This window comes from Idiotropiscis lumnitzeri, chromosome 13 (assembly GCF_059441095.1).
Source record: "Idiotropiscis lumnitzeri isolate Australia: NSW breed Sydney's pygmy pipehorse chromosome 13, RoL_Ilum_1.0, whole genome shotgun sequence".
NCBI lineage: Eukaryota > Metazoa > Chordata > Actinopteri > Syngnathiformes > Syngnathidae > Idiotropiscis > Idiotropiscis lumnitzeri.
Genome location: NC_142403.1, coordinates 2449249 through 2469081, shown reverse-complemented (window position 1 = coordinate 2469081; position 19833 = coordinate 2449249). Strand labels below are relative to the sequence as shown.

General features: G+C 40.4%; 1 protein-coding gene across 4 annotated transcripts in view; it reads left to right on the top strand.

Moving 5' to 3' along the window:
* The window catches only part of LOC148324034 (contactin-associated protein-like 4), a 118643-nt gene extending 104766 nt beyond the window's left edge, over positions 1-13877 (top strand). For 3 of the 4 annotated variants that reach the window (XM_088312557.1, XM_088312556.1, XM_088312554.1), the window contains 5 exons: positions 1627-1760; positions 1976-2063; positions 6721-6936; positions 8458-8529; positions 11952-13877. In XM_088312557.1, the coding sequence (XP_088168683.1) occupies positions 1627-1760; positions 1976-2063; positions 6721-6936; positions 8458-8529; positions 11952-12148 (707 nt within the window). In that variant the 3' untranslated portion in view covers positions 12149-13877. The remainder of the gene's footprint in view (positions 1-1626; positions 1761-1975; positions 2064-6720; positions 6937-8457; positions 8530-11951) is intronic. The other variant, XM_088312555.1, reaches the window with a different exon arrangement.
* The last annotated feature ends 5956 nt before the right edge of the window (positions 13878-19833 follow it).

The window sequence follows — 19833 nt, the reverse complement described above, 5'->3', positions numbered from 1 at the left end:
TGGGAGTGGCAAGTCCTCCTCATTTTTGCTCTGATGTCCTGCACAGTTAGACGTATCAGATAGATTGAGAATCTGCTCCTGTTCATGTTTTGGTGTCTCTTTGTTTTGTTTGGGTTTCCCTTTGTATCTTGCACTTGACGGAGGGAGCACTATGACGCGAAAGAAAACTAGGTTGTAGGTGAAAAGCTTTACTTCTGACTTGTTAAGGGAAAATCCACCTCTCTTAAAAAAAATGTCTACGGTCCAATAAAAAGTTATAATTGTCAATGAAATGCACTGAATGAATGTCACAAGCCGTTGAAAGCCGTGTGTTCAGTGCCAGCTGGTAGCTGAATTTTTCAACACCTCCTCTAACTGGTAGTAGAGGTCCACTGATTCAAAAAAATACATAAATAGGATTTCTGGAATCCCGTCTGAGTATTTCAGACTATTTCAGCCACTTGACAATATATTCTGAATGTAAGACTAAAGAGACACTTCAAAAACGGATTCCTTTTTGTTTTGTGCATTGTCCTGTTTTTTGTGCCTGCGGGTACTAGTTTTGCCCCAAGGACAACATGAGTAAGCCACGGGTCAAGTTTAAAAATAGCTCACTAGTGACTTGCTAATTAAGACAAATTAAAACAGAAAAAAGTCAACTTTTATTTATTTAAACCCAACACGATACACATTTCTGATGTACAAGTAACAACTTTAACTGCAGTGAAGCCTGGGAAATCATTCAAATGAAGGAAACAGAATTTGATGATGTCCGTGAGCTTTTATTGTTTTGTTTGTTTTTTTCTAACGGTTTGGTACTGTTAAATTGTGAAATACAAATCTATCACTGTTATCATTTCCTTGAGTATTTCAAACAGAAGACGAATTATTGTGTTGACCATTCAAACAAAATCTGAGGTTTTATCGACCAATTATTTAAGGAATAAGTATTAGACCTTAGTTTTGTAAGTTTTATTTTACTTGACTCATTTCATCCATCCATCCATCATCTGTACCGCTTCTCCTCACTAGGGTCGCGGGGGGTGCTGGAGCCTATCCCAGCTATCTTCGGGCAGTAGGCGGGGGACACCCTGAACTGGTTGCCAGCCAATTGCAGGGCACACAGAGACGAACAACCATCCGCGCTCACACTCATACCTAGGGGCTATTTAGAGTGTTCAATCGGCCTACAATGCATGTTTTTGGAATGTGGGAGGAAACCGGAGTACCCGGAGGAAACCCACACAAGCACGGGGAGAACATGCAAACTCCACACAGAATGGCCGGAGCCAGGATCGAACCCACGCCCGATGCTGTCTCTCACTGTGAGGCCATCGTGCTAACCAGTCGTCCACCGTGCCGCCTTGACTCAATTCATCTTGCGTATTTCAAAGAATGTCAGAGTAAGACTTTTTGTTGACAAATGATTATGATGTTGTTGTTTGTAAAATGACCACTAGTCTCCATCCTTGATGACAAATGTACATAACTTATTTTGTAATTATTTTTTTTAAATTATTGTTCATTATGATGATGATGTCATGTTACATAATAGATTTTAACTTACAGTATGGCTTGAAAAGTCACAAAAAAAGTCAATAATCTTGTGTCATTTTAAACACTGCATACTTTTGTTTGTTTTGTTAGGTGAACTGCAGTTAAGATACAAGTTGCACAACAGCAGAGATGTGGAATTGTTTGGAAGCAATGTCATGAACCTGGCAGATGGATGCCTGCATGCAGTGGTCATTAAAAGGCGTGAAGACTTCATCTCCATTCAGGTACATAAATGAATTTAACAAATGGGTCCTCGCCTTACACTTTTCCGATGTTACTGCTATTGTGCACATGAAACAAGAAAATTCATTTTTTTATTTTCCCATAGTCTTATCCATCCAACCATCCATTATTCGAACCGCTTATAAAGCACTTTAATTTTGTTCACTGCTGTCTTTTAAAGCTTGTTGAGGTTAAATAATGAGACATTGTTTGACAGATTGACAAGAATGAGAGCGAGAGCTTCATTCTGACATCTGATGTAGAATTCAACCGCATCAACTCGATTATTCTGGGAAGAGCACGTGGTAAGCGATGCAGACTTGCACATTTTCATTAAACATTTAACTACCAAACTTGGAGGTTCTGCCAGCACTGTTTTGCCACTTGCTGTTTATGAGCAAAGATAAAGGCTACATACGGTCTTCACAGCAGAAGCTTGTTCGTGGTCACATAAGCAGGACTTTGCTCTGAAAATATGACATAAGAAACCAAAGAAGTCACTCATAATGGAGCCACCCTCTTATATTAATTATTCATTAAAATGGCATTAAAAGCACTTTAAGCCACATGGACGTGTGAAATACTGTCCATGGGTAAGACAGCACTATAATATTTTCACTAATGCAAAAGTTCAAACACCGTAAGTGTACTGTATGTCTGTGGCATTTTGTCTGTTATCTTCAGTGTCTTTCGACTTTATACCTGCCTACCAGTGGCCTTCAATATGCCATTGCGATTGTAACCTTAAAAAAGGTCCTTCACATTGTATGGTAATGAGGAATGATTGAAAAGAGCAAATTGCTTTGAAGATTGCAATCAGCACCCAGCTTTTCAACATAACAACCTTTGAGCCTCTGAAGGTGTGCAAAGTCGCATAGTGCAGTTCAGTATCAGTTTTTTCAAGACTGAACATTTTACTACACAAATCATGTTGCGTTTTGACTTCACCAGAATTTATGATTGACAAAGATGTGTAGAATGTGTGATTTGTTTGTTTTATTCTATTAGTAATTATTTGCAGACAATACAAAATCTGAGGTTGTAATTCCTCATTTAAATGAGAGGGATTAGTTTCAAATAAAATCCACTGGCGATGACATTGCCTAGTGGCTTCTCCTTCCTTTTATGGTTTCTTTGTGTAGGTATTGTATTACTTTGATGGAAAATACTTAATACTTATTCAAATAAAATTTGTAAATGATTGGAAAATAATGTAATTGTGCCTTGAGTAAGGTAGCAACTATACAGTGCGTGACAATTAAATATATTCTGTATATATTTATATATAGTACCATGGATACAAACTGAAGCTGCATTTTCATTTGTCCATGTTAGTCAGTGGTCGGCAGGAATGACTTTGTTTCGCTCAGTCCATCACTCCAACACTCAACCTCTTAGTGAAGGTGTTCTGCTCAATCACATCCAGTGCATCTAATGCGTGTTAGGAGTGGCTCAGTTTGTTTGTTTCTTTTTTTCCCTTCCTTTTCCACTCACCTGTAGCATACTGTCTTACGTGGTTTGAAAGTTGGATAAAGTCTTTGTAGATTCCCAGTCAGCTATGGAATGTAATATCACAATAGATATTTTTTTTTGTTTAAAGCCAAACTGTTTCCAAATACAAAATGTTCAAGTAACTTCTGAAAATTATATACTAAAAAAAATAAAAATAAAAAAAATTACGACACGCAACACTAGCTGAAAATATGCACTGTAGAAAAGAAAACTAACCCCCTAAATATTACAAAACAGTAACAATATAAATATCACATAACGAAACAACAATTAATCACTGTCAATATCAATGCAGCTTTTCTAAGAAAAATGTATTCACAAATACTGCATCTTCACACTAAACTAGCTTTATAATGACCTGTATATAATGAGAAGATAAGAAAAACAATCACTTGATGAACCTCACTTCAGCCCCCTGGCGTTTTTCAGAAATATATTCACAGTACTTACACAGCGTCTTCACACTTCAGTGTCACATAAGACAAGAGTTACTCTTCCTCCCTTGCTTGCATAGCGTGTAGACGCCTGATTTTTCTTGCATTCTATTTGCTGATATCTTCTTTGTTTTTCTCTCTGGACCTCTCCTGGGTCCTTTTTATACGTGTGGATGTATAACTGCTCTTAATACAGGCGGCAGGGCCATTTTTTTCTACTTCCTCAAAATAACATGAGCATGGCCTGCTAATTAGCACAAGACTGCGATTAGCAACACGGCTAAAAACATGTTGCCTCCCGTCTCCACTAACGACTTCCACAAACTCCTTTAGAAGATGGCAGTGCTGGAGGCAAAAATGTATCGCCTCAAAATGTTTGTGGCGGTGAATGGTGAATTAGGCAATGAGACCACGCTACTAGTGTCTCCAAACAGTGGACACGAGCATGCAAACAGACAGCTAGCCCCAGCCACCAGCCCTCCCTGGAATTTGCTGGGAGCAAAGCCAAAAGTGATGCGCCCAACAGCCAGACCTGACTGTGGACAAAATAATGAAGGTCGAATGCCATTGGCTCATACAAGAGGTTGAATCAACTCCCAAGAGACCAGTCTTGTACTTGGGCAAGAAAAAGGAAACTATCTGACGAACAATGCAAACAAAATACAAATTAAAATCTTTCTCACGCATGCGCATAAGGTCCGGAGTTGTTGGTGTCTCCGTCTGTTGCGGCTGTGTTGAAGCCGTGGAGGTGAAAAGTGGACCCAAGAGCAAACGGAGTCAGAAGTGGCATGAATCAGGGGTTTATTGTGGAGAAGGTAGTTAAAGCTGGGGGTTCAGTGGAAGGCAGGCCAGGTAAGAGGACGTGGAGAGGTCGATGCAGCTTCAGGGGGTCCCAGGTGATGACGCGGGGCTTGGGCAGACAGGCAGGACGCACTATAGACAACACACGAGAGAAAGTTGGAATTAAATCAGTTGGCAGATGTTCAACTTGAGCAAGATCACATACATGCAGGTGGGCGCTTGAGTACCACGGTTGACACAGGGCAATCTGGCAACTGACTCACGGCCGCAGTGAGCTTTTATCTGGTGGTTGATTGCGAGTGACGAGCTGCAGGTGCACCGGATCAAGAGGGTGACGAGAGGGATCCGCCCAAGCCCCGTAGGGAGAAACAGTGGCTCCAAAAAGCAACCCATAAACAGGACACCACATCCGACGGCTTTTACGTTGTGTTCTTCTGTCATTTTCTGGTCCAAGTGTTCTAGGCCGACACGACAGTTGGCTCGACGGCCGACGCCGGTGTGTGGAGAGAGGCTTTGACACCGGAATTTGGTGCTGCGGTGACGGAGTACACTTTTCATAGATGCCTGCATGGATTCACATTAAATGAGAGAAGCAGCAGGCAAACTCACAAGTGTCTGGACTCTGGAAAGAAAATCATACTCTCTAAATGGAACCAGAAATGAATTAAATTCATTCATGGTGTATGTCACCCAGGAGCTGTTGCCTTTATGGTGAAAAGTATATTAATATAGTATAAAATATTTAGAATATCAGTAATGTTATTTATTTGTTTTCACAATAGTTCTGAGTTTTGATTTTGACTTTTGAGGCCTGCACAATAAATGTCCTCAATATTACATTACAGCAGATTTAATCTTTTTTTTTTTTAAATCAATTAAGCTATGCTTCTACACACAAAAATGCTTTTTTCTGCTATATACAATGTTAATTTATAAAGTCAAAATGGTTGACTGTAGAATAAAAGAAAAACAATATATATATATTATTATTATATTATATTATAAATCCTTTGCTTTGGTCCCTGGCATTAACCTTGCTCCAAAAAATTTGAAAGTTGCTCCTCAAATGAAGTCATACCGTTCTGCAAAGAAAAAAATTTGGGGGGGAGATTTTTACTGCATCTTCACATTGTAACTTTAAAATAACCTGTATATCAGAGAGACAGAGAGTAATTTCCCAGTGTTAGGGAAATTTTATTGTAGTCGTTCGCACTCATACTAATACCTAGGGACAATATAGTTGTCCAATCAACCTGCAATGCATGTTTTTGGAATGTGGGAGGAAACCGGATTACCCGGAGGAAACCTACACAGGCACGGGAATAACATGCAAACTCCACTCAGAAAGGCTGGAGGTGAAATCAAACCCACGACCTCCGCACTGTGAGGCCATCATGCTAACCAGTCACCCACCGTGCCGCCCCCTAAGCCCTCAAGTAATCTGTGCATCTCATCATACCCTTCATACTAGTTATCATATAGATCGAAAATGGATGGATGGATACAGAGTAGGGCGGCACAGTGGACAAACTGGTTAGCACGATGGCCTCACAGTGCGGAGGTCGTGGGTTCGATCGGCTCCGGCCTTCCTGTGTGTAGTTTGCATGTTCTCCCCGTGCCTGCGTGGGTTTCCTCCGGGTACTCCGGTTTCCTCCCAGATTCCAAAACATGCGTGGCAGGTTGATTGGACACTCTGAATTGTCCCTAGGTATGAGTGTGAGTGCGGATGGTTGTTTGTCTACGTGTGCCCTGCAATTGGCCAAAATATCAAGTGTGTCGCCAAGCATACCGGCACACTGTACACCGTCTTAATCACTAACTTTTTCTACAACTTCTTACCTTAAGCAAATCATGTACAGTATTTGTTTGTGGTCTACTACTAACATTTAGTTTTCAGCTTTAAAGATAAAAAGCACACAACCCACTACAATGTTTTGTGACATATCACTGAGCTGTACTTCAGGACACGTTCTTTTATCAGAAACCGATACTGTGTGCCAAAGTAATAAAAGTTAATTCATTTGAAGTTTTCCTTCTTGTAAAGTTCAGACAGTTTCTTTTATTGTTGTTTTTTGTCTAAAAGATTTTTTTTGAGGTTGAACCGTTACTTTTCATGGTACGATTAAAGAACATTGAAGACTGTCAAAAACAAATCACCAAGTAGTGCAATCTTATATCCCCTTGTTTCGTTTTATCTCTGTGTTTGTGTCTCCAGAGGCTGATATGGTTGATAAGGAGGTGGCCAGGTTGGCCGTTCTTGGCTTCACCGGTTGTCTGTCAGCAGTCTACTTCAACTCCATCAGTCCTCTGAAAGCAGCTCTTCTCCAACCTGACAGCCGTGTAGCCATCACTGGTCCACTGACACAATCAAGTTGTGGTTCTCTGTCCTCTGCTGATCCACATTTGTCAGATAAAAAACATTTTTTACCAGGTATGTGAAACATATTTATCTTTGTGCAACCAATATTTTTTTTTTCAATGTTGGTGTGAACCCACCTCCCCCATTCTGGGAATGTACAGTAGCTTACCTTTAATACTGTATGTTGTGTGGGATTAACAGCCCATGGCCTGTCACAGAACATCCAGTTTTTGCAAATATATGAATTGAAAGATGGATGTCTGTTAACGCTATATGGCGAGCTAACATTGGGAGTACCTTCCCCCTCGATCATTCTTCAAACTTTTCTTCTACTCTTTTCCTCATTGTTCTCTGCCGAGGTGGGTATACAGCACTGACGAAACATCCAACCATCCGTCATTGACAGTCACCCGAAGTTGATGAATGACGGGAATCTTAAAAGAAAGCACTAACACAAGTGGGTTTTCGTCCGTCAATGTAATTGTCACTAACAGGGTCTGTACCAACGGACCTTTCAGTCTGTCACTGATGGACTCCTTTCCCGCTGACGACTGACAGAAGCACGCACCACCTCTTTTGCTTTGTTTGTGGGGGTGAATATACTCTGAGGTGGCTTCAAGCGGACTGCGTTGACTATATATGGAAACAATTTGAGGTCCCGACAGTAGGTGAACCAAAGAGCAGTAATGCGCCAATAAACAATGAAAAAAAGAGGTAAGAGAAGAAGAAAAAGAGGGAGGAAACAGGGGGAGAAAAATGAGACAGAAACCTATCTCCAATCTCGAAGGGCTTTCCAAGACTCTCTCCACAAATCTCAGCACACTTTCCACCTTTCTCTGACCACTCTCTCTGCTGAAAGACCTCTCACTTCCAGACAATCCTAATTTATTTATTTTTTTGCTCTTCCGCTTTTTTTTTCCGCCCGAAAGCACTCCACTGATCTAACATAAACGTTGGCCTTGGACCCCACTCGGGCTTCAGTTTGGTGCAGATAAAAATTGTGTGAATGTTCTGAGTTGAGGGTGGCACGGTGGGCGACTGGTCAGCACAATGGCCTCACAGTGCAGAGATCGTGGGTTCGATTCCGACTCGTGTCTGCGTGGCTTTCCTCTGGGTACTCCGGTTTCCTCCCACATTCCAAAAACATGCATGGCAGGTTGATTGGACCCTCTAAATTGCCCCTAGGTGTGAGTGTGAGCGCGGATGGTTGTTTGTCTGTGAGTGCCCTGCGATTGGCTGGCTACCAATTCAGGGTGTACCCCGCCTACTGCCCGAAGAATGCAGAGATAGGCTCCACCGACCCTAGTGAGGAGAAGCGCTACAGATAATGGATGTATGTTCTGAGTTGATGTGCTAAAGATGTACAGCTAATATGGTACAGTGTTTGAATTTGGCTTTGCAAGATATGCATATTGAAAAGAGCAAGTGGCGCCGAGTACCCCTTGAATAGCCGCCGGCCAATTGCACAGTATACAATTAGACATACAGTGATTTACACCATCATATAGTATATCGGTCTAAAATATAGTGTCAACTATAATGCTACCAGTAAACTCAGATTTTGCTTAATTTTGTTTTTCACATCGTTTCCAGACCCACCTGCTTCACTGGAGCCAAGTCAACCCTTAGTCAATTCCATCAGGAGTGACTCAGCTTTCATTGGAGGTACCAGAGCAGATTATTATAGTTACAAAGCTCTCATTTTTGGAAGATAAATTGATCATATAAAAAATAAAACATATCGCAGGGTTTGGACAATGACAGACGTTTATGATTTTAATTCTATAAGACCACCACAATAGCTCCATCATGACCACCAACATAACATAAAACATGACATTCACCATTTTTGAATGTGACTCATGTTCAGTTGAATGCAGCCATTTTCATGGCCTACAACTATGTAAAATTGTAAGTCTTGCACATCATAACTCCAATTTTGGAATAGTACAGGTACCCATGGTACATCAGGACCATGGTTCGTTACATTTTATTTTATTTTTTTTAGATTAGAAATCCCTTTATTGTCATTGTACTCAAGTGTGCAACGAGATTAGAGATTTTCAGTACGTATCTACATTTTGAGAGGTACTAAATAATAGAATTCTTTGATTTGAATGTGAATTCCTTAACTTGAATATTTGAATTGAAAACTGAAGATTTGAATTGAAAAATGAATTACTGAATTAAAAACTGAATTTTTGAATTTAAAACTGAATTATTCAATTACATATATTGCATATTTATTGTTTAATTTGAATCAGAATTTTTCCATCTACAATTTATATAATTCAATAATTCAGTTTTCAATTCATATATTCAAGTTAAGCAATTCACATTCAAATCGATATTCAGATTCAGTTTCTAGTGACACAAATATCAACCCATAGGGGTGCTCTAGGATCACCAATGGATTCCAGGTACATAGATATCCTCGTCGGCCAATCAGCCCCTTTGTTTTGAATGCCGTAAACCACGTCATTAGTATTGCCAGCCGCAATCCACAGACATGTTACTTTGATTCTGCTTTTGTAGGACCGAAAGAGACCTCTGTAGGTGCGCCAAGCATCAAATACTTGCAAGGCTTCTTGATCATTTGTTCACCCGGAATTTCTCTGGCATATCTTCTATCTATCTATCTATATATATATATATATATATATATATATATATATATATATATATATATACTAGTGCTGTCAGGCGATTAAAATATTTACTCATAATTAATCACATTTTTCATAGTTAACTGGTCGTTAATCGCACATTTTATTAATTGTAAAAAAATCCCTTTATTCATTGTAAAAAAAAATCCCTCCCATTTTTTTATATTATTTATATAATTCAATATTTTATTGAATTGCAATACTTTTAATATATGAAAATTTATTTTGTTTTTGTTTTTATGCAAATACTTTTTTTTAATTGAATAAACAAAGCATTGGATTTGACTCACACAAACAAATTCACATAAAACAGCATCTCAACCGCCTTTCCAAGGGATCAAACTGGAGCAACATAAGAAATATAAAATGCCAACAAAGTGCAAATGAAATGGGTCAAAATAATGGGCTGTCATACCAAGGTAGTTGTGGTTACTGAGAGAAGTCCAGTAATCACTGGTGAGCACGACTGCTTCCGCTGTCTCCGCTTCCTGCAAGTCTTGAATGTGGGTTGCAATGGTGTAAATTGAGGACAATTCGTAAGTGCAGTCGTTGGACGCAATGCGAAGTATTTCAGCCAGACCTTCGTCCTCCACGATGCTAACACGCAGTGGCCACCCACTTAACTATGGCTTCAGCGAGTCTCTTGAGTTGATCCATCCATCGGTTTCTGTCGCAAATTATCCATGGATGCCTGGTTTTGACGAGGGGCTCGAGAATTGGCATCAGCGGTGTGCTTGGCCTTAAAATGGTGTCTTAAACTGGACGTCCCGCGATGGTAGTTCAGTGCACGATGGCAATACACACAAATGACTTTGCTCTTATCAATGACACCATTAGGTAACTTTAAAAAAAAACTTGCCGTGCAGAATTGAATTTGCAACATTTTGACCACTCCCATGATGCTTTAGTTCTATGAACTGGCGAAAACTCCGCACAGCAAGCCCATGCAGGCGTGTCCTAAATTTCGCCCACTTGTTTTTTTCCGGTCTCGCAAGCGCCAACGCTACGTCATAGGACTACATTGTTTATTAGGCCAAGGTGAGTCTTAATCGCTCGTTAAAAAAATTGACGGGGTTAAAAGGGGGTTGGATTAATTCCATTAATAACACATTTTTCTGACACCTCTAATATATTCCGTAATGGCTGCTGGCAATACTAATGAAAAACTTTACGGCCTTAAAAACGGAATTGCTGTTTGACCGAAGAGGAGATCTAGATCTGTGCACCTGGAATCCATTGCTCATCCTAAAGTTCCCATATGTCTGTCATTGAAGTTTGAATTTTTACTCGGCGAACTGAATGTGAGCATTTGCTGTGTTGAATTTTTGGTGAGGTGCACGTTTGAGGAATTAAAAACACATTTTGCTGTCTTGAATTCATTTTCAATTTTATTGGGACACAGTTCCTAACAAAAAAAAATCTGATTCAAATTAAACAATAAAGATGCAATTTATGTAATTCAATAATTTGGTTTTCAATTCAATAATTCAGTTTTCAATTCAAATATTCAAGTTAAGCAATTCACATTGAAATCAATAATATTCAGATTCAGTTTCTAGTGGCACAAATATCAGCCCATAGTGCAGTACTTCCAATACTTACAGTACAATACAATACTTTATTTCAATTTCAAACATAATTCATTTGAACTCTTATTCCTCAAATAATTGTATACATAAGACAATACAGAAGTATAAAATATCTACCGTGTTACTCTGGCTCTTGGCTTTTACCGTGATGCGGTTTATTTATGAGTTTTTACTGACAAATTGAATTTATTTACATCAAACCGCCAACAGATTTGGTCACGTCACATTAAACAATAAAATCGGCCAAACCCGCTGGTAAATTTTAATCTACACCCACCAAAATGAATTTTAACTCGTAATTTATGGGTGTTCATTTAGAATCTTGGTGGTGTAAGCTGAGGTTGCAGCTAGCTGTGCTGTTGGATGGCAGAAGGAGAAAAGACTGTGAGTGCACGACCAACTCCCTGGCAAAAAAGTGTATTGAAAAGGTCATGAAAGTAGAAGTGACTCATTGGCATAAACTAAAGAGGAGCCACTGTGTGGTAGCGTACTACCATAACTATTCTTTGAAGTCTGGAAATTACGATATAACAATTTAGAAATGTAAACAAAAACAGTATTAAATCAGTAATAGTTGCATTTGATCCAAATTCATCAAATAACCTTTTATAGTGAATGTTTTACATACAGTACGTTTAGTAAGGCGTTTGATACATTATTAAGCACACTTGTAGAATTCATCTCATATACAACTCTACAGAAATTGTATTTTCTTGAACATTGTCCAATAACATGTTGCTGATGTATCCTAAGAACAAAATGCAGTCTATCTGCGTGATTGGTTCTTGTGTGGCTGCATTTATTGCTATTCACCCAATGCCACTCTTTGTAGGTATAATAGCAGTGGTGATCTTCATCACTCTGTCTGCCGTGGCCATCTTCGTCAGAAGCACCTGCAGCAGACTTGAAACGTTGCGGAACACAGACGTGAAAGCATCACAACCTGACGTTATCAACGATGTCCACTTAAGTGATGAGCCTAATTATCAGAGTGCTCGCAGTGACAACCAAAAGGAGTTTTTCATATAAAGTGTGTGACCGTTGCCCTCATCTGTATGTCCTTTTTAAGAGGCTGCATCGGGGAGCCATGGGTCTATTTGTATATCCTTTTTTCCATCTTGATTTGTACATATTGTATGCGTTGTATAAACTGATAAGCAGTGTTAGGGTTAACGCATTACAAAAGTAACACAATACAGTAATATATTACTTTTTGGCAGCAACCCTTACATTTTTTGTAATATGATTGCAGTTACCGATTCTTATAAGACGTAAACTATTTATTAAAGTAATTATCACAATCAGACTCACTGGGAACGTAACATAACATAGTTGAATATATTTCCCATATAATTCTTCGTCATTCTTAATGGTTGAGAAGTTGTTGTTTGTGACACAATCACTGTCATGTTTTCATAAAATAAAATGCAAACCTTATACTCCAAAAGAATACAAACCATATACTCAAAACAGAAGATGGAACAAGCCCAAATGAAACGCAGTGAATAGATTTCAAATCAATAAATGTAATTGTGCTTTAGAAATTATTTTAATGAATTTAGTGCCATCGATTGCAGTATGTAAAGCAGCGGTCCTTCTAATTGACTGTTGGCGATCAAAATGCAAATCCGTCTGCCTTAAAGCCAAAGACACCTGGTGGCCGATGACATCATGCTACAGCAACTCCAATTGGACAAACGACAATACTGTCTATTAAATTGGTGTTTGAGGGGCTTTCCTTTTTTTTTCGTTCAATTCACCTTGAATGTTTGTCTCCATGTCATAAAGAGAATTACAACTAACTTTGATCTTTGAATTATTATTTTGTTTTATTTTAATGAAAAAACGCAGAGTAAGGTCAGTTCTGACTTCATCACTATATATTTTTGCTTTTATTATACTTGCCCAATCTATCTATCTATGAGTTTTGTTCGACCAATTATGAATTATGGTGGCATGGTGGTCGACTGGTTAGCACTAGGTGTGAGTGTGAGCGCGGATCTTGTTCGTCTATTGCCCTGCGATTGGCTGGCAACCAGTTCAGGGTGTACCCCACCTACTGCCCGAAGATAGCTTGGATAGACTCCAACACACCCGTGACCCTGATGAGAAGAAGCAGTTCAGATGATGGATGGATGAATACGTGAAAGGCATCTGGTCAGAGTCACTAATGGTGTAGTGGTACACTTACCCGAGTTGTGTGCGGGCAGCGTGGGTTCAGTTCCCACTCAGTGACGGTGTCTATGTCTGCCCTGTGACTGGCTGGCGACCAGTTCAGGGTGTAGAGCGCCTTTTGCCCGTAGTCAGCTGGGATAGGCTCCAGCTCCCTCCAGTACAGGATAAGTAGTGTGGATAATGACATGACATCTGGTCAGTACGTGTGCTACTTCTGCAGTGGAGGTTCAGTCACGGACTGTCGGGAGTCTTGAAACTCCTCTCAGAAAGGTCAGAGCCGAGATTCAAACCCACAACCTCAGACTCCGTGGCAGGCGTGTTAACCATATACACTTCTGTGTATCAGATCATGTTCCTACGTTCTCTTTCTTTATTGTTTTAATACATACTGCACCATATATAATTGTCTTATTTAGTATTTTGTATTTACATTTATAACAACATCCTGTCTGGTGGGTTTCTTTGAAAAAGTAAAAAGTGGGTGGTGTTTATGTTTTAAATACTTTTTGAGGGGTGTCTGGATTCATTAATAATATAAATGTGCATAGGATGACAATTGCAAATGAATAAAGAATGCCAGTGATTTGTTTATCTTTGACTCATCATTCACTGCTTGTGGAATTGATCTGAGCTTTAAGAGCTATGGTTTGCACATGGACCCCTGACGAGGATACAGTGTAGTAATAAGAATCACAATTTGTGGACAAAAAGCCGTATACCAAGGATTGTAATTTGCGTTTGTGTTACGAAAAATGCAGAGAGATTTCACTTAAAATTTGAGAGCAATGACACAAGAGCATCTGGTATGATTATTATGTATATGGGGACACTACACTTGAGTATAAGCCAGGAGTCAGGCAACAACATGTTTTTTTTTTCTGTGCGTTTGAACTGCTGGTCGGTAATAATAATTTCAGCACATACACAATACAATTCAGTTAAAATATTAAATATTTTCATCTTAATCTGCATTAATATTGTTGCTTTTATTATATACCAGGTTTTCCTGTGTTTTTTTTTTAGCACATACATGATGTAGCTCGTGGGAAGTGTAGTTGATAACAGGTTAAAGGATTTGGCTGAGTCCTACGTCGGCTTTAAAATAAATAAGACTGTGACCTCTTTTAACAAAATGCGACCAACCTTATGATGGCCCTCTAACTGGACCCCTCAACGCCTTGACCCCACCTAGAAATTCAGTCCATAAAGGTTATGAACACAATCAGTGACATAGGGCCTTGACGGAGTCCAATCTTTGCTGGAAATAAATCCAACTTAATGCCGGCAATGCGTCCCAAACACTCACATTGGTCGTAAAATTAAAGAACAGCCCATATCAGGGGGTTTAGTACATTACTCCCAAAGCAACCCAAGAAGGACATGGTAGAATACTTTCTCCAAGTCCACAAAACCCTTGCAGAGTGGTTGAGCGTACTCCCATTCACCCTTGAGGATCCAGCCAAGTGTATGGATATAGGCCACTGTTCCACTGCCAGGACGAACCACACTGCTCCTCCTGAAACTTAGGTAAGTCTTTCCAGTGGAATCTTCTCTCCAACACCCAGAATAGACCAGGATCGAGGAGTGTGATCACCCTGAAGTTGGAACACATCCACCAGTCCCCCTTCCTAAAAAAGGGGGTACCACCACCCTCGTCTGCCAATCCAGAGGCATCATCCCAAATGCAACGTTGTAGAGGCGTGTCAACCAGGACAGCTCCACAACATCCAGAGCCTTTAGCAAAATATGTCTCTCATCCACCACAAGGGCCTTGCAACCAAGAAGCTTTTTAACCATCTCGGTGACTTCAACCCCAGAGGTAGAAGAGCCCACCTCAGATTTCCCAGTCTTTGCTTCCTCAAAAGAAGGCGTTTTGGTGGAATGGAGGAGGTTTCTGATGTATTCTCCCCACCGACTCACAAAGACTAGAGTCGAGGTCAGCAGTAGTCCCAGGGAGGGAATGGTCCTATTTTTGGGACGCAGGATGAGCAGTTTTTCAAAAAGGACGGACTAAGCGGGGGCAGAAGTGGGTTTTCGTCCATCCCTTTAATCATCCCAAACCGGGTAAAGTACCACGTGTATAGAACTGCACTCTGGCAGAATTAAGTCTTTTAATGTTGTTGCGTGTACTGGCGATCTAACTGAGAGTGAGTGAGTGTGTGAGCAGGAGAGAGAAAGCGAGACAGAGAGAGTGAGAGACAGACAGGCAGCGAGTGTGTGCAAAAACATGGTGGCCATACATGTGGCTGTGTGAAGAAGCAATTGAGAGCCAAAATAAGCATCTTCACTTGCGTTTAATTGACCAAGGTAATCATGGGTGATTAATACAGCCAGCTCTACTGTGCGTCCCGTTCCGAGATCATCTGGGAATATGCCTCGTGTGACAACTGTCTGTGGACCAAATGCTGCTGGAGATGCTGAGGACGGAGCGTAGCCTCAGGGGGAATCGTGCCTTTTCTGTTGCAGATCCTTCCCTATGGAATGAGCTCCCATTGAATGTTAGGCAAGCCCCCTCTCTGTCCATTTTTAAAACCTGTTTGAAGACACATTTTGTATTCTTTTGCTTTCGACTCAACATGTCACTGTTCTACTATTCTTCTGGTATCTATTGTAAATGTGTTTATGTGTTTTAATTTGTGCTCTAATTACCTGCTAATTTATATGACGGCATATGGAAAGCACTTTGTTAAACCTCCAGCTGTTGAGAAAATAAAAATTGTATTGTATTGTATCTATGAACATAGTAATTGGTGGAACAACTCGTCACAACCCTATTACTGATTTCTCCTCCAGGGCAGATAAGAAACATACTTCCACCTCTTCTATATGCGTATAAAAGCCTACCAGTGTTGGATTAAGACAGTAGCCAACTTTGATGCTGGTTTCAGCATGAGGATCGAGCATGGTCATCATCCACTTGGAACCCACAACCCGTGGTTTTACATACGCCACACAGCTAAACTAGACCTTAATTCCACCCTGAGTGAATTTAATGGATTAGGGCCCTAATGATTGCTTCATACTTTCTGGCATTGGTCACTGTGAGTATAAATAAATCTTGACAGTGAGTATCCTCCATTCGACCTACTGACAAGGGCACAGACACACTGTAGATCACCAGGCCTCGCTGTGCCCCCGATTACATCTTCAGCATATTTATGCAGAACAAGTTCCATAGATGAAAGCCTCATGTTTTATTGATATTAGGCATGCAGACAGTTGGAATTAATCCTTCACACAGATGACCTCAACTTTGCTCAAATTGAACATCAGGACTGGGAACAGACTGGGCACAGAACAAAATGAAATTCTTATAGGATAGTTCATGAGATAAACATTTTCGATACACTTTTGTAGAAGCTAAATAGTTCCGATTTTTTGTATAGTTTAATAATGCTGCTATTTCCACATTTCATACACTACTGTGCTTTTCTTGCAATGGCAGATGCAAGTGATTGAGAATAGCAGATTAAACACATTAACTCAGCTGCATGCTCGATACAAGTGAGAATATCAAACTGTATGGATGGGTACCTAATAATTTTGTGAACACAAAAGTAACTAGTCACTGATGGTGACATCCACCAGACTTGTGTGCGGGCAGCGTTAGATCAGTTCCCACTCGGTGACAGAGTCTATGTATGCCCTGTGACTGGCTGGGGACCTCTTCAGGGTGTGGTGCGCCGTTTGCCGGTAATCAGCTGTGATAGGCTCCAGCACCCTCCCACAACCCTGTACAGGATAAGCGGTGTGGATACTAACGACATAAAAGTAAATAATATATATTAACAAATTAACTGAAATATATTAATTAACTTCGGATACATTCGTGCTTCTTTCTGAAGCTTACATTTGTTATGGCAAGCAAAGCTCATTGTTTTCGTTTTATTGATGCCTCTACTAATTCTCACTCAGTGCCAGTGAAGGAGGAGAGTGACAATGTGCCGTATAATAATGCAAGTAAATGTGAATTTGTTTGCCTCATTTTGCCAAAGAAGCACAATTGTCACTTTCTTGCACATACACACAGTTTTTTTACAAACCTGACATGACATGTCTTGACTGGGTCATGCCATTGCTCCTTTACTGACACTACAGTATATCACAAATAATGAGCTATGGGTTTCAATTCAAGATCTGTTATTGCAGTTTACAGGCTGCGAAACCTTTGATTTTTTTTTTTTAAATGAACTCAAATGTGTTGAAAGTCACGATGTGTCTACTAGACGCTATTACATCTTTGAGATTTTTTTCAGTACAGTACTAAAATTTTAAAAAAGCACACACACAAATGGTAAGAATGCTTTGTAATTTCTCAAGCAACAAATTTACGCAGAACATACACCTCAGAACGGAAGAGCTTGGACATGGGCTGGGGCTCGCCAGTTTTGGCGTGATGGTATTTCCGCGGCCACAGTAAATAATATTTCACTCGTGCTTGCCACTGGAACACACGACTTGGCCAAATGGGAAACCTGAACTCATTCTGGGGCCACTACAGAAGCAGATTCTTCTTGGTCTGAATTTCCAATGTTGGCAAAAAAAATGTGCAATCACAGACATCTTGTTGTGCAGTGGAATAGTTCTGCGCTTCTCTTTGACTTTTAAGTTATTATAAGTTATTCTAATTTCTGCTGGAGCCTGGCTTTTTTTCACCCTTGCTTGGTTTTGGCCAAAAATGCAAATTCAGAAATAGAAGACAATTCAAATCAATTCAGGTGACAGGCTCTTTAACTCAGTGCACTCAACTGCTTTTACAAGCGGCTCTGCCTACTCTTCAAGCCAAAACATGCTTTGTGAGCAGCTACCGTTGTGGAGGCGTAAAGTCGACGAGTCAACTAGTGTGTACAAACACAGTCACAAATATGCTAAACCTAATACTTGCAAATGGGTCAACAACTTTTTGTGTCATTAATGGAGTCTTCTGAGGCTGTCAGGATCGATCGCCGGTGGGCGCGGAGGAGGTGGACCCAGAATGCGAGGAAGCAGGGAATTTATTAAATTAATCAAACGAGGACAAACAACGTGGCGTGGACAAACAAACGTGGCAGGGTGCGAAATGACAAAGACAAACTAAACGTGACTAAAGAGAACAAAAATGACAAGTAACGAGGACCGTGACAAACACTGGGGAACGTGGGCATGAGCATGGGCATGAGCGTGGGCATGAGCGAGGGCGAGGGCAAGAATGAGAGCGAGAATGAGAGTGGCCGTGACAGTCCGTAAAGGGAGTAATGTTCCGACCCGAGCTATCGGGATGAGGTGTTCAAATAGTCCAGTCATTAAGTGAGCAGATGGGGATCAGGTGTGTGACGGTAACGGGGAACAGGTGCGTGGCTGGTGAGGAACGAGTGCTGAGGGGAAACGCCCCACTCAGCTGACAAAACAAACACACATGGCATGGGAAAAGGAACGTGACAAAAACAATAACAAAAACACCTGACATGACCGACACGGGTCATGACAGAGGCGCTGTGCATCTTGTTGTGCAGTGGAATAGTTCTGCGCTTTTCTTTGACTTTTAAGTTATTATAAGTTATTATAATTTCTGCTTGGAGCCTGGCTTTTTTCACCCTTGCTTGGTTTTGGCCAAAAATGCAAATTCAGAAATAGAAGACAATTCAAATCAATTCAGGTGACAGGCTCTTTAACTCAGTGCACTCAACTGCTTTTACAAGTGGCTCTGCCTACTCTTCAAGCCAAAACATGCTTTGCGAGCAGCTACCGTTGTGGAGGCGTAAAGTCGACGAGTCAACTAGTGTGTACAAACACAGTCACAAATATGCTAAACCTAATACTTGCAAATGGGCCAACAACTTTTTGTGTCATTAATGGAGTCTTCTGAGGCGCTGTGATACCTTCCAGACCAGGACGTAGTCACCACTCAGCATCCAGACTGCAAATGCATCTTGCTTGCACAAAGCCAACCATGGCAAATTTAACCATATTACACCTCATAATGCGACAGCCCTTGGAGATTTGATTATATTTTCCCTCAGGCACATTTGATCACAAAGACAGCCAATTAGGATCAGGATTTGTCAGCCAGTCAATAACTGGGCACATAACGACAGCCATTCAGGCTCACATTCGTGTTATCATTGAATGGAAACTGCACCATGCCAGCTGCATGGAAGGCAAGTGAGTGAACCTTTCACTACATCATCAGTGACCTATACATAATATTGCCATAAAAGTAATCACAAGGATCTGTAAAGGCAAGCGGACAAACGCAGTGGTTAAAATATATTTTCCTTTTTCAAGGGAATTAAGGAAGAGTTCATTTTACAATGTACGGTAATCTACAGTATTGCTCTCTTCAACAACAACAGCAAAAAAAGACCATTCTCATGATGAGCCTACATTTGTCAAGCTTGCTAACAGATTTGTTGTCCTGCCTCTGAACTCATAATGAGTGGCACTGAAATGTCCCCCATCTGGGTGTACACTGAACTCTAATGTGATTATTATTCTGCTCTTTAAGCAGCTCACTTATCAAAGGCCAACTGTCAGACCTAAAGCAAGCCAGAAGCTTCCCA